We start from the raw sequence: 15899 nt of genomic DNA on the forward strand, positions 1-15899 counted from the left end.
GTTATCTATTCGCTTTCGGTGCCCCAGTCACTCCCACTATATGGATATACGCGGCGCTCCGCTGGGTCTAAATATCTTCCGAACGACTCCAAATGACACCAAAGTTATATGAGTGAGTAAAAGATCATATTTTATGCCAGAAATAAGGTTGAAGGTTGAAAAATTACCGTTTTTACCGTAATTCCCCTTTAAGAGCTCTGGCAGTTAAGGTGGACTGGAGCAGGTTAACAATAACTATATATTATTTTTTATGTGCAAGTGTGTGGATTTAATGCATATTTGTCAAACATTTTGACCTGTGTGGGAGGAAGGCCAAATGTTCTTCTTACAAATTCAAAGTAAAAACTTAAAAAAAAAAAAAAAATATGTGCATGATAAAAAGATTATACACAGGTATAATTTGTCTCTTAAGACTCCTGCTTAACTTTATCTCATTTTGCCATATATCTGCAGCAATTTGCACCACGCTCCTCTCTTAATTATTATTTAAAAAAAAAATAAAAAAATTCTGACAACAACCCATCTCCCTTTGTTTACCCATTAATGTAAATGCACTGTATGGTAGCTGCGGTGTTAATGTGGGGTCAGTGTGGAAAACAAATTATTTTAACGGGCCCTTGGCGACAGTGAAATGCCTCTTCTGCGGTAAACTGCGACTGCTGATGATGAGCTGTGGGCTTTTAGTGCCGTCGGTGTTGAAATGAGAGGGATCCTTCGAGATTCCCTTCAGTATCTCCCAATTATCACATTATGACTACGAGCGAGTGTGAGGGCGAAAAAAAAAAAAAAAAACACGCAGGCCCATTAGTCTTTCACCTCTGTTCACCTCCTTATCGCACGCTGGCCAGGCTTTTCACCTCGTGTGGAGCTTAATGGATCTACAGGGCCATCAGATTTTAAGTAAAGACTAACTCACAATTAAGGGAATAACTCCCTGAGGCCCTAAAGACAGCACAGTGGACCCAACATGCATATTTTATGTATTTCCTTCCCCTCTGCTCTCTGACTCATTCCTATAGTGCCTGTTTGTGTCTATCTGGACCGTTGCCCACTGCTGTGATAAGAGACAACAAGAAATAGCTTCATACTAAGCTGACTGGGTGGGTGGATCAGGGTTTGTACGTTGCTTGAAGAAATGCATGCACCACGGCGTAATGAACAGGATCGAAGGCCAATGTGAAATCACAACATCTCTCACAATATCGCAACATTTTCTTAGAAAGAGACATCTTGAGGTGGAGTTGTTTTTGTCTTCCCACATCCTGGCACCCCCTAACAAGCTCTTCCCAAAACACTCACATCTGCACTAGTGTGTGTGTGTGTGTGTGTATGGGGGGGGTACAGCAATAATTATGCAGCCTCCATACTAAATGCCACCGTCATTCGCCGTACCTGCACCTCAAAAGGTCCTTTGTCAGGCCACATGAATAATTCAGAGTATGTGCGGAGGTGGGGGCAGTGGAGGTGGTTGGGGGGGGGGGGGGGGGGGGGGGTTGAAGGAGGTGTCGGCCCGGTGGTTAGTTGGTGCTGGGCTTTAAGTGGGGCCGCACCATCTGTTTCCCCGCCTAGGCAGGGCCAGCGGGGACTCCTCTTGGGCGATGCCAAGGCGGCTCGCTCTCTCCGTCGGGGCGTACCAGCCTCCTGTCCACGGCAGACGCAAGGGATAATGAAGCCCTCTGTCTGGCCGAGGAACGTGGACATTTCCTCTGAGAGTTGATGGGGTAATATTGACACTTGGGCAGGTGGAGGAAAACAAGGTGTACAGCAGGTAGCTAGCTCATTAGTCGACTGTCTCTGCCTGATACACAGGCTTTGGGGCCATTGCAAAGACTGAAACTTTTAACACTGCATAAAGACTAAAGAGTTTTCATGAGAGCTGGAGAATCAGCAAGTGGGTTTATGTGCGCTGGGCAATTTTTTCTCACTTTAGAACAGGTGCAGAGGAAATCTCTTTCTTTTTTCTTTCCGACTGAGGAAATAACTCTGAGTGCGTGCGTGTGTGTGGTTGCAGTAAGGCATTTGGTTGAATACATCAGCAATCAGTGGGGTGCCGAAAATGACCTTGATCCTTTTCGGAAATTTAAAATGTAACCTTGTTTGTATAAGCTTAAAGTATTTTCTTCCGACATGTTTTAAGTGTTTTCTTGAGAAACAAGGGCACGTACTGCATAAGCCTAAACAACTTTTCAATTAATCTCCTGCATTAATCTCTCCAAAAAGGCATCAGTGCTCTCTACCTGCAGGGGGCTTGATCAGTGGCGGGGGGATCATGGGGACTATGATGGGCAGGTTGCCATGCTCCTTAGTGCTGGGCGTGGAGGTGGACGGCGTGGTGGAGGGCTCTGTGACTCCGTTCCTGGAGGCTGGCAAGGACTGGGAGCTGTTGGCTCGATCCGGAGAGCCTTCGTTGTTCTCTGTTGATGCTGGGATTTTTGGCAACGAGTTTTCTAGACGGGAAAAATTTAGCAAGATAGAGCGTTTACTGACCAACTAATGAGCCGTTTTCACTTCAAATCTTGCCATAACGTAAAATCTCAATTAAAGTTCTCTCAATACTTCAGTCATTGTCCTGATACTAGAATCACAAGTGATAAATGTGTCTGTTTTATCAGGAAAACACTGTTTTATTTAATGTATTTCCTAAAAGCTAAATAACGTTAAAGCTGCATCAGTCAATACTTTTGTATTAATAAAACAGTCAAATGCCTATATGTAATGTTAAAAATTTGCCACTGCTCCTGCTCCTTCCCCTTTGGCATTTTTCAGCACTTTGTTTTGGTTGTACAGTTGCGACTTTAATGCTTCTCATCGGGAAGGTTGCAGCTGCAGCAAGCAGCTGTTTTCCGGAAAAACATCTTTAATGAACCCACTGTACTTGCCGTGCAAAGTACCAAATAACAAACGGCGTTAGCAACTAGCTGGTGAACAGATGTAGCTGCTCAAAAGGTGGATGTTTCATGAGTTGTTGGAGAGCAAGAGAGTGTTAAAAGAAGTGTTAATATTGGAGTCCTTGCAATTAATGCAAATGTTGTTCCATGCCTCGTGGAGGTGCATATAGGCAACTATTTGAGTTTTGCATCAGAAGCACTCATGTAGAAACCTATTAATCACAATGAGATGCCGTTTACATCTGAAAGTGGTGTGACACGTGTCAACATGCTCACAACATGAATTTCCAATGTTTTGTGACTCATTCATAAATACGCTCGTTTCGTTATGTTGTTATGCAGCACGTGATCGTGAGGGACAATGAAGCAGGCCATCCAGACACAGAAGACGCATGTTAAAGCTCTGTACCTTTGAGGACAGAGATGTGCTGCGGCGTCTCCCCTATGTCCAGGTTGTCCGAGTCTCTCAGCTCCACCTTGTCGTAGCCGTACCAGCCCAGCAGCTCGTTCATGGTGTTCTCTGCAAAACTCTGCAACACAAAACAGAACGTTGTTGAGACTCACGACAAAGCTGTTCACGCAAAAGTCAGTCTGGTTAAAGTATAACTGTGGCCTGGCTTTAATGTAGAGAATACAATACAGAGAGTTGTAAAACATAGTCACATTAGATATAAATGTTACAAGAGCTAACATTAACATTTGGAGCAAGGTGTACATAAATTAGGTTTGAGGTCACTTGTTGCAAGACAAATGCAGTAATCAGGTACTTTACTGCATTTGCCTCACCTCCCTGAAGGCCTCCACTCACCACATACCACATAACTTTATCTAATTAGACTGAAAAATTGTGAACCTTCTCAAAATTTAAAGCAGTGTCCAGAAAAACCCACATTGTGGTTTTTTTTGCGTCTCTCCACATAACCACAGGTCAACCTAATTGGGATGAACTCCTGTCCAAACACTGCACTGTGCATTCAGCTGAACTAATGGCCTCTATCATGGCACAATAAAAGAGGAGGGCCTTATCAGATTGTACTAAAGAGAATGGAAACCCTATCACAGCACACCAACCAGCGCAGAACCTGTCTCAACTTGCAGTAAAACATAGAGAAAGACGTGGGAACAGCAGGGGTAAGGGGTTGATGCATTGGTTTTTGATGTTGTTCCTGGCATTTTGAATAATTTTTTCTTAAAGCTCTTCTGTTTGGTTGAAAATGTCTTTCTTCCGTCGCTTTTTATTATTTTATTTTGATTCTTTGGATTCATGTTATTTTTTTTTTCATAATTATCACTGTCAGTTGGCTTCAGTGGCCATTAGTAGTCAACGTTAGCTTACCCAGTTTCCCCATTTAGTTTCCTCTAATGTAGCTTTAGTGTCGTTAAAATCATCTTTAATCACGTTGGCTCATGTGGGAAAAAAATTACTCCCTCCATGAATTTTTTTACTGCAGCATTTCATTAAATTGAATTCTGGTACTTTATTTTAGTACACATTTGCACAGGCATGAGTATTTGGCATCTTCAGATATGAACGTAATTTGGCTTGACAGCATGTGAGGACTGGGAAAAGATACAATCTAGGAAAGGCTTTTTCCTGTCCAGGACTAAAAGAGAAGGTTGAGTTTTACGTCTGTCTGTTCAGTGTAAATCTGGAGCCTGGGGATGGTTAACCTGGGCACCAAATTCAGCCCCATAAAGGCTACCGCGGGGACAGCTGTGTGGTCCAAGATCATCAGTTTGAATGACAGGACGGAAGAAATGTGTGACATTAGAGTGAATGAGCAGCGCTTTCTCCTCTGCACCCATGGCTGAAGTGCTCCTGAGCAAGGCACCTACCCGCGGAGCTTCTAGGTCCTGTATGTGGCTGCAAGCTGCTCGGTGTGCTTACTACTTTAGCAACTGTATGTGCACAAATGTGTGTAAAAAGCAGAGGACAATAAGAGAGCAGAGAACCTGCACTATACTTCCTTTTTTTTTTGCACAGATGTAACAAATGAGACTTACTGTATTAGCTGCTTTAAAAGAGCTGCATGCAGATTTGATTGTTTTTGATTAGCTGTTAACCTTCTTCTCCCAGTACATCAATGGAAAAGGCTGCCTGACTGAAGTAGTGATAATTTTATAATTACAACGCAAACATTTTAGCAACAGAAGACAGATGGTTTGAAAGAGGAGTAAAGCCATCTATGTAAAATTGGAAAACCCCTCTTCAAACAGGGGAGGTGGACACCCCTGTTCACAACTTGAGTCTGGAGATTCTGGCCATTAATGGGTTGTTAGAGTACTGATTTTGGGGGGGGGGAAACAGGATTAGAATAAATTCCTCTAATTACATGTGACTATCTGGTTGTTAGGCCCTAGTCATGTGAGTTTCAGATGGGCACCACCCACAGATGTTCTTAATAAAAACCTAAACTCCTGAAAAAGCTACTTGGATGAGCGGTGAAATGTCTTCGGGCCAACAAGACGTCAGGCCAACTTGTTTTTGGAATCTCTTGTTTTTGGAATCCCATATACTGTCTGCTTTACCAATCTCCAGTGGGGATGTTCTCATCAACACTTGATAAAAAAAAAAAAAAAAAAAAAAAAAGCTAATGTACTTCCCAAGATGTGGAACTGTTTCAAAGTTCAATGTTGAATACAACATTTTGAAAACCCAACCCCAACACAGTAAAACCCATTAGCATTACGGTTGTCACTGAGCAGTAAATTACACCTCACAGTTAATAAAATGTCACAGTCCAGTAAACAATAGGCCGCGTGCGCGTTACAGCTTGTGTGCCACCCGAGCCGCTTTGATCAAAGCAGCGAAGTCCTAACAGTCTCCGGCAGCGCAGCAGTGCAGGGTGCTACGCAGACAACCAGAGCAGGTATGTGCATATAAATTCAGAAAACTCAGCGCAGGTGAAACATTAAAGTATTTCCTCCATAACAGCCTCTCACAACACAGTCAATAAACACCAAACTCAAAACAAAACCATAACCCCTGCTAATGCATACAGCCCATTATCACCATACACCTCTCAGCTGGAACATTCCCAGAAGCGTCTGTTTGCTGAACCGTGAAGCACAGTAAATGGTTCAGCTATCATTTGACTCGAAAACATGGATGGAAATGTTCTTTCTGGAAACAGGCTTCGGCAGCGACTGAGGATGAATTAGCTGTAATTATTTGGTCAAAATCTAACATCGTAGTGGGAACGCTGGCTCTCCGAAGGCATGCAGTTTTTCCTCATAAAATAAAACACTTCCAAGTTTAAATCTGAACCGAGAGGGAATGGATCCTTGTCAATCAGAGCACAACAACAGTCTGGAGAATCATATTACAGGGTTTCAAGGACAGAATGAACGGACTGTACAATGCATTGCCACTTACTCAACTTCAAATTGACAGGACACGAGTCGGTTCATTATTTTATAGCCAGTCCCACATCACTCTGTGCATTATCTCATCATTGCAACAGCCGTCACTCACCCGTCACTTCATCAAGCAGTTAGATGTCAATTAAAAAGAGCTTCTGTCGATATGTCAGAGCCAGAGGCATCATGTCAGAGAGATACGGTCCCACCCAGCACATCCAACCCTTAAGTGATCTAAATTTGCTCATACATTATTTGCATTTGTTGTCTGAGACAGACACAGAAACACCAACATCTCAGATCTCAAGCGGTTCTGTGCTGAGTAATCGGCTAAATTTCCCCCAAGCTGCTGCAGACGACTGATCAGCAGTTACCGGAAACGTTTAGTTGCCGTTATTGCTGCACAAGGGGGTCACACCAGATACTGAAAACGTATACTTTTGCAACTCACAGATATGGAGAAATGATAATGCTAATTTTTTTTTTTTTATAAATAAATGCACAAGGATAATGTTTCTCCTCCATTTGTTTGACTGGGTTGTCTTCGTCTACTTTCTGGACCTGTGTGAAATTCCACTTTTTATGTAGAAATATAGAATATTCTGAAGGGTTCCAATACTTTAAAGTGGTACTGTAAATAAAAAAGGGTAGTGGCTATCAGGTGCAAAATTCTCCTGATTTTTCATATTAATTTATGCAAATTGAAACTTTGTTCCGCAGCTTCTTAGAGGGATGTCAGATTTTGAAGGGAGTGAGAAGCACAACGTTCACATCCAATTTAAAGCTACATTTCACGTGGGGAAAAAAAATGTCTCTGAAAAGCGTTCAACAGTCTCTACCTGTGCAGGGAGATGAGCTATCAGCACACTGCAGGTTCATAACTAACAGATGAGGGAGAAAGACTTCTAGATTTCTAAGGAGAGACAACTGTAAGCAGCTCTGAAGTGCCCATTCCTGTGGGTGGAAAAAGTGACCGTACCTGGGACTGGGAATTTAATTTGAGCAAATCAAAATCAATCTACAAGGTCTCAGTGGAGGTAGGATGGTGTGTTTTCACAATAACACCCCCTGTGTAGCTGTTATAAAAGGAAAGAAAGATATTACTTGAACTGCTTCTGACACAGTGGACACTGAGCATGGGGCCACAGCCTGCAGACAATGACTCAATTACTTGATACACATCCAATCAACAGAGCACCAACACGGCCTGCAGCTTGGATATTGCTTACATTGGTATTATAGTGAGGGAAATACAAGTGGGAATGAGCCCACACACACACACACACGCTGTTTAGACTGGAGTATCTCTTTGCATATTCGAGACACTGTGGCACAGTATAGGAGTGACAGTGGCAGATTTTCTCCTGCTTCATCAGCACATTTGCTCCGTTTCTAAGCATTTTAGAGAGAAATTCATGATGTGTGGTATTTGTATCTCGGAGTAGTAGCGCTGCTCTCGGATCGGTTTTGCCTCAGTTTGCTTTCATACGGAGCATATAGTTTCTGCTATTCTGTGCAAAAAGACATGACACGAGCCTCCGCCGTAGTTAGAAGGAGAAGAACTTGGAATAAACGCTGGTAAGGCGTTATTAATGGAGAATGACAGGAGTTATTGATCTGTCTGTTATGAAATACCACTGTGGCGGGGTGGTCAGCGATGTAGCAGACGTGGCACAAAGATGCAGAGCAAGTTTGGAATCCGTGACAGGTGAAGACAAAGCACCCTGCCTGGATGTACTGGAACATTTGGGCAGCATGTGCACCAACATCTGGATCTTTCTGGATGTTTGGACAGCATCACCGCTCGTCAATCAAAGGATCTGCGGTGATTATGCACAGACATTACCGTCTAATCCAAACTTTTCTTGCCACAGAGGTTTTTTTTAAATAGTGGTTGAAGCAGTGATGGCTGTTAATGAGGACAGCTCATGTTTGCGGATGTAACAACGCTTGGGCTTGAACAATGATGACTGACAGCAGTGCTCTCTCCGCCTGAAGGTTCCTGGAAGACAGATTTAGTACCGCGTCCTGAGCAGAGCTAAAGTTAGTCTCTGACAGCCATATACATAACCGTGTTGTCACCCAAAGACACAACCTGTGAACACATTTCCTGTTCTTTCTGGGTTACATTTTCTCACTGTATGCACCACGGTTTCCTCCATAGATTTTATATGCAGTACTTGCAGGTCAGCTTCGCAGGATGCAGTAAATTACAGCTGCAAGTAAATATTATTTTCATTATGCTTTAGTTTACTAACTGTTGTTGTGCAACCTAAAGTCAGACCTATAAGATTCTAGTTTCTGACTCAATTTAAAATCAAATAAAACATAAAACAAAATATTTGAAGCCAAGGAATTGTTCTATTTTATTTTCCATGAAACTTACTGATACAAATAATCGATTATAAAATGGTTGCTGATTGTTTTTCTGTTGATTAACTGATTAAGTAACTAATCGTTTTACCTCTCCAGCATGAATGCGTGCAGCCTGAGTAGTTTTGAAGCCCCGAAACACTGCATTCCGGGAGAAAATTCACAATAATTAAAATTCATTCAAAGATCGGAAGCAAAATTCCCCATCAGTTTTCTAATACTCACAGAATATGTCATTTTTATGGGCAACAGTGTGAGAACCCAGGTAACAATCGGCTGAAAAGAGGCAGAGCTCCGACAGGCCCCACGTGCACACACTGGGCAAGCACGGCCGCAGCAATTAGCCCGACTGCTAGGATCAAACCTCGAGAAGGAAAAACTCATCCAGGAGAAAATCCTCCTTTTGAGCAAATGACTTGGAGCAGAACCCGGCCTGAATGTGCTCCTGAGTAAAACGGATGTAGCTGTAAAACAACCACGCCGCGGAGACAAAGACACAGCATCTCTCTGTGTCTCCCTTTGCTTCCTACCACCCTGTCCTCCAGGTCACCCTACTACTTTGAGAAAGTGGGAGTATTATTAAGAGTGGAACCTAATCCACGTTGGCGGCTCATCAAAGCGGCGGCACCAACTTTGGCTTTGGATGTTCTAGGGAGGAAGAGGCACAGAGGCAGCTACAGATGTCTATGTGTTACACTGGATGTAAGGCCTTTTTATCTGGTTCAGCACAGAGAGGATCTCTGTTTGGCAGCTTTATACATGGCACAGAACAAGGAGTTGAATGAACTACACAAACTATGATGTTAGAAAAGACACTTAAGAGACCACGGAGGGCCAGTCCTACTTGTACAATGTCAAGTAATAGGTTAATATTACTTACGAAACACAAAATAATAAAAACTTTAACAAGATATTTAATTACTGGCTAGTTAGGGTAGGGTAACCTGAATTTAACAATCATAGTTCCCCAAGGATGACAGAATTTCAATAATAATTGGGATGTTTGTCATTATGTGATTCCTACCGTGTCTTTGACCTTGCCAGACCAACTTCCCCCCGCCCACTAAATTTTTGCAACAGAAAGTTGGTCTGGAGTAGCTCCACTGGGAACTGATAATTCCCCAGGAAAGATCTGCCAGGCCAATCAAATTGTTTCGGCGGGCTTTAAGCAGTGATGGCCAGAACAGTGACAGCGAGGTAGACGTACACGTCATCTGAGCGCCGTGGAGTTGACTTTATTTACAACAAAATGGCTCTGATTAGTTGCAGGACTATCCAAATGTGTGCAGAGGTTTGTAATTTTTTTTTTCAGCTGAAACACGGCCCGTATTTAAATCCAAATGGTATGACACCATATTCTGATCAGAAATTAGTTATTATTCATGATGCACGGGAAATCAATCCTTTATAGAAAAGACGAGCCAAAATCTCACTCTGTAGTTATTTATCATAATTAGCCATTTACGTATTAGTGACTTAAAACAACAAATCATTTTTCTGTGCACAGCATGTCCAATCCGGTACGTGGGAATAACTCCGTGCTCGTAATTGCAATTCTCCTGCGTGTGAGAAAAAACACCTTCCCAAGATGTTTATCAGCGAGAGTGGATTTACCAAAAGTGGGACGTTAAGTGGGGCCAGCTGCCTGACGGACTTGCTCGTATTTGGCAAAAGTTCGAATTCTTTTTGAAGATGAATGTAACATCATGAAAAAGGTGGCTCACCTTCTACAATCCATATTTGAAAATCTTTCTTTTATAAAACATGAATGAAACCCCCAAGGGCCAATCTGCTATGAGATTTTGTAATAAACTAAACCACTGAAAAAAATAAATACAAAATCTGCTTATTATCCCTATTTGTGTTCCTCAGACGGCATGGTAACCGGTGAAGAACAGGCTTCAGACATCTCTCTGAGAGGATTACAAAACACAAAAGCAGCAGGAGTCATCTTGATAACGCTGTAGCTCAGCGGAGTACCCCCGCTACACAAGTAGACATGACAGAAGACGATGGAACCGAGACCCTCAACGAGATAATCACTCGCATTAAATTGCGTGGAAACTGTTAAACAGCACATCATGTGAAACCTGAAAATACATCCTTTACCGCGAGTTAACAAACACTTCAGATGTGAATAAGACTGTGGTCCTTGCTCTGAAATCAGCTTTGTGATAAATGTTCTTAGAGGCTTTACACATGTAGTCAACAAGCAATGTAAATAAAGAACAGTGACTGCAGGAACTCACAGTTGTTGAGGATTCATCGCAAAAAAATAAAATAAAAAAATAAATTTGTTACCTTTGAAAGGAGAAATTTAACAACCTTTCTTTTAACAATGTGAACTGATAGAACACGGCCTTACTCAGCTCAGTACACTCAGCCCAGCTTTAGTCGTCGTTGTAGGACCAGTTCAGGAGCTTAAGGTGTCAGCTAACTGTAGACAGAAATGGCTGGTTTGAAGACTTTATAACTTATGCTGCTTCCACATTTAAGCATTTACCACTATGCTGAATCTGTGTCTAGTCATCGCTCTTCTTGTACCCCTCAGAGGATAAGTGATGGATGACTAGATGGCTATATTTAATATATAGGCTATTACTGTCCTCATAATATTGTCGAACTTCCTGATATATCAGTGCCTGTGCATAAGCAGTTTCCTAAATTATTCTCCATCTTTGCAGTAACGTCACACGGCTCTGGAGCACGACTCCTCTTAAACTGACTTCATTAGTGTAGGGAGGCATATCCACGGAGCGATCAGAGCAGATGCGGCGTCGGGCCGCTCTCCACCTTGAGCGGCGCACGGGAGCGAGCCACCTCTAGCACTGAGTGGCCACTTTTTGCTGCGCATTCCTTCATCCGGTGCAATCTAATCCGTCGGGACTGTAATAAGTCCTGCATTTGTGAAGCTTATCATATTCAGTAGACAGTCTGTCAGAGAGGTGTCGAGCCAACCACGGGGTCACTTTGAACGCTAGTGCCAGTGAACCGGATCGAAACGTTTTAAGAGGCTGCTTCTCATATTTTGATCATCCTCATATATCAGTCTCGGGTTGAACTTGATGTACATGTATTTTATAAACTGTATGATCGGCTAATAGTTGGACACCGTGAGCAATGGGCCACGCTGTGTATAATAACAAACTTTTGGTGTATTTACCTAGTCACGCAGAGAAAATCCTCTGTAAAATACAAGCTGACATTTAAGTCTGCAGGATATTTAGTGGTGTACTCATGCCGTACAGATGTAGCCCTGCCATGTTTTCAGCAGCTGATAGAAAAACATTTAAAATCCTTCTTAGTCTTCCCCCTTGTTTCCCTTTAGTGAGACGCAACACGACCAGCAGGGCTTGTGGTAATGATGATGGCGGGAATTGGATACCTTGTGGGTAGAAACCAGAGCAGGTCACAGTACACCGTGATAAAATTCCCGAATCCACACGCCAACTTTCCCTTAGCCTCCTCCTCCTCCTCCTCCTGCTTCTCCACTTTTCCACTCCCCTGCTCCCTCTCTCCTCCTCTGCCTCTCCCTCTCCTCTGCTTTCATTTCCCTCTACTTTCCTTGATATCCGATCCAGCGGAGACACTCGGGTTACAGTTTTTACAGCTTAGCCAGCCCAGCGCTGTATACATTCCTTTCTCCCCTGTTTCTTACCCCACTCTCCAGCCTCTCCTATCCCCTCCATGCCCACTCCTCCTTCTCCTTGATTACTAGCCGGGGCTTATTTTACCGTGGCGCACATTAAGCAGCCAGATGAAGGAAACACTGTCAGACTGTTTGGTTTTTCAGAGGAGTATGATCCCTCACAAGGGCGCATTGTGTGTCTGCCGCGCGTGTGTGTGTTTTTCCCTCCAGCTTTGCTCTGAAATATTGAAGATGAGAGAATCTAAAGAGGAGAAGGGAACAAACTGGGTCTGTTGGGTTCTGAACAGGAGAATCCAAAAGTTTTCAATAGATTACACTTCACTTACAGAATTTACAGCTCTAGGGGAGACTACCATCTTGCAACAGGGACATGATGTTAATTAGCTGTGACTCTGCAGGGTGTAATGCAATGCTGGGTCCAGGTCTGGCTGTGTATCTATGAGTAATGCTTCCATAAGCACGCAATAACTTCCTGTTATGTAATATTAACAATATTTATTATTGTTGAACTCAATTTATATTAAATTAAATACAGAGAATGCATGTTTTCTGGTAAGAGAAACGAGAGGTGTAACTTTCTATTACTCTATCACTGTATCCTAAATTAACTGCGTGGACAACAGCTTGTGTCTATGTGTGCATAATGCAATGAGAGATGAAATTCAAGGTAGCATAATGACCTACAATCGAACTTGTTTAGCCGTTTGAAAGTGTTTTGACACCTTAATCACATCTGCTGCTCTATTTAGTAACTTCCCCCGGTACTGCTAGAGATATCGGACATGTCATGGGAGAGTGTCCCTTTTCCCACCACCGCACCATCGGCACAGCTCTACTGTAGGCTATACCTGGATCTCTATTCTGCATGGAGGCATCTTTAAGTGACATTTTTATTGTCTCACATTTGTCTTAAAAAAAAATACCAAAAAAACAATAGATCTGCAGGTGCGGATTGAACTGACGACAAATGAGGCTGCTCGAACCAAATGAGATGTTTAACTGTCACGCCACATCAGAACATATTGATGCCAATTCAAAGAATCCTGAACGATGACCCCTGTCATCAAATCCATCACTTAACCGCAAATCACAGACCTGCAATTCTGAGTGATGACTGACAGCGTGTAATTACTTAATCAATGTGATGAATTATCAGAGGACATATTTAGTGGGATTGTTTTTTATATATATATTTTATTTTGTGTGTTTTCCTTCTGCAATAATGACATTACAGACAAAATCAAACCTGGACCGGTGCTAAAAGCTTGACACCTCCCTGTGTCTAAATGGCCGCTCATAAAGATTCTAAACGCTCCACCGAGACTACCTTGACAACTCCCCTGATAAGAAATAAGGACATTTCTCCATGCCTGCACCTCCTCGCTCTGCCCCAACCCCCCACCACCCCTGCATCCCTCCCCTCTGTCATCAGGACCAGGCAGCCAGATGATGGGTTAACTTTCAATCCCTTCGCCGACTGAAGACATTGACAGATAGTTTTAATTTCATTATGCCTGTTAAATTCAATTTCTGAATGAACTCACCTTCTGCACCTCACACCTCCAATGCAGTCTAGGTAACGAGCAAGGACAACTCTGAGAATTAAGACTGAAGGTATGCAACTGCTCAGGAGAATCAATTCTGCAATATTTTAATCTTTTGCTTTTTTTTCCCTTTAAGAATACATAAATAAATGTCAGATGGGTTCACCAACAAAGCATCTACATTTCCATCATTAAAATACACATTTAGCAGTGAGAGGGGAGAAGCAGTGGCACTGGGAACGCGGCTGGTATTTTGGAGGGGTGCACATACAAAAAGGCTTTATTCCAGGGTTGTTTTCAGGACTGGCTCAAAGCGTTCCGTCTGACAACCTAAAATCACAATTTCCGCATTTGTTCTCGGCGTGGTCACCTGCACATCCATCCCACAACAGTGAAAACACTGAGTGCGTATGTGTCTCCATCCAAATGTGTACAAACAATGAAGAGATGTAGACAAAGCGGACACACAGCCTGCCTGCCTCTCGCACACACACACACACGCACACAAATGCCAGGAACACTTTCTTGCTCCACAATGAACCGCACGGAGCTCAAATATCACAATGTGCACCGGGCAAAAAAAAAAAAAAAAAACACGAACAGAAACAACGTGTGGCTGGATATTGGGGATAGAGCCGTGCAGGCCGAACACGGGAGACAATGTGCTCTTGGCGTGTGCGTAAAGCTCACAGACGCACATCTGGATCACACGCCTTCGGGCAGCTGGTCAACACACACGCACACAAACATAAAAACATGCAGAGGGAAACCCGTGCAGAGCCGCAAGAAAGAAAAAGGCATCCCGGACACACGGGTCTCCCCCCCATTGATTTATACTAATTATGCACACTGGCTGCTCTCCCTTAGTGTACTAGTATTAATAGTAATAGTAAAGGCACTGTTGACGCCTTCACTGACGCACTGGATTTTCCATTAACTCTGGGTGAGCCATGAAAGGAAGGGCACACAAACGGCGAGATTATGACACGAAGCGACGGGAAGGCACACGGTATTCCTACACTGGTTCAAAACTTAATAGTAGCAGAGTGAATGGGTGCCGCATCCATTGTGCAAGGCGGTAGATTGGCAGGGTGCGAGGCTGAGCCTGGCGTTCAGCCTGGATGTGACAGCAGAACTTGGGTTTTTAAAAAAAAAAAAAAAAAATCGTAAATCAAAGTTTGACTATCGTGCAGCCAATTGCGCTTTGAGTGTATCATACATTCTCACAGAGGATGCCTGGTTACTGCTTCTGCACACATGCACGCTCCCCACAACCACTCCACGCGTAATCACATGCAGCTGGGCACAGACCCCCCCACCCCCCCACCCACCCCCCTTTTACCTTCATCTCTTCATTAATTTCCCTTTTCACCGGGTGCGCTGGTTTTCTGCTTCTTTTATTTTCCGGAGGTCTGCCCTCTTTTTCCATCTCTGCCATGTTTTCTCTGTGATACTTCTGTCAATATTTGCGGTGAGGAGGGCAGAAGGAGGGGGCGAGAGAGAGAGAGAGGCGGCAGCAGCAGCAGCAGCAGCAGCAGCTGTTTACAGTCGCCAGACGGCGGGTGTCTTGCAGCTCTTCAGCGGCCCGTGTGACGCTGGTGATGCCGCCGAGGGCTCGCGGTGCCCGGCTAAGTCAGCCATCTTCTGCCCGTATCCTCCACGGTCCGTGCGCCAGTGGTGAGCCGCCTCCGTGAGTCAAAGGAGAGGAGGTTGAGTGAGGGGAAAAAACGAGACAGGGGGAGGGGCGTCCGCTGAAACATTATATGACGCGTTGATGATCAGAGGTAGGCTATTTCTTCTCGCTTTCCCGTGGAGCGCAATCAGAGCAGTCACATCCACTTAGCGCTGCTCCCTCATGGTGACAATCTGCAGGCAGCAAACAGGTGCCCACACACAGTCATCACCGTCTCCAGGGCACTCTGGCAGGTACAAGCGTTTAGCCCCTCCACCACTTAATGACGCTCCTGTCGTTTAACACAACAAAATCAAACCCCAAGTCAACTCCGGAGGTTCCAGAGGCTTAGCTGCATGCAAGGGGAGATTTGAGAAAGTGTCCTGCAGTAAGGCCAAACCAGAGTAACAGCA

At 43.7% G+C, this 15899-nt stretch overlaps 1 protein-coding gene across 1 annotated transcript in view; it reads right to left on the reverse strand.

Moving 5' to 3' along the window:
• sobpa (sine oculis binding protein homolog a) overlaps positions 1 to 15252 on the reverse strand; it is a gene marked incomplete at its 5' end in the record, with an annotated part of 36363 nt that extends 21111 nt beyond the window's left edge. The window contains 4 exons of the mRNA XM_084568754.1: positions 1551 to 1772; positions 2238 to 2447; positions 3298 to 3418; positions 15157 to 15252. Of these exons, the coding sequence (XP_084424880.1) occupies positions 1551 to 1772; positions 2238 to 2447; positions 3298 to 3418; positions 15157 to 15252 (649 nt within the window). The remainder of the gene's footprint in view (positions 1 to 1550; positions 1773 to 2237; positions 2448 to 3297; positions 3419 to 15156) is intronic.
• Between the last annotated feature and the right edge of the window lie 647 nt (positions 15253 to 15899).

The sequence above is a fragment of the Chelon labrosus genome, assembly GCF_963514085.1.
Source record: "Chelon labrosus genome assembly, chromosome: 20".
NCBI lineage: Eukaryota > Metazoa > Chordata > Actinopteri > Mugiliformes > Mugilidae > Chelon > Chelon labrosus.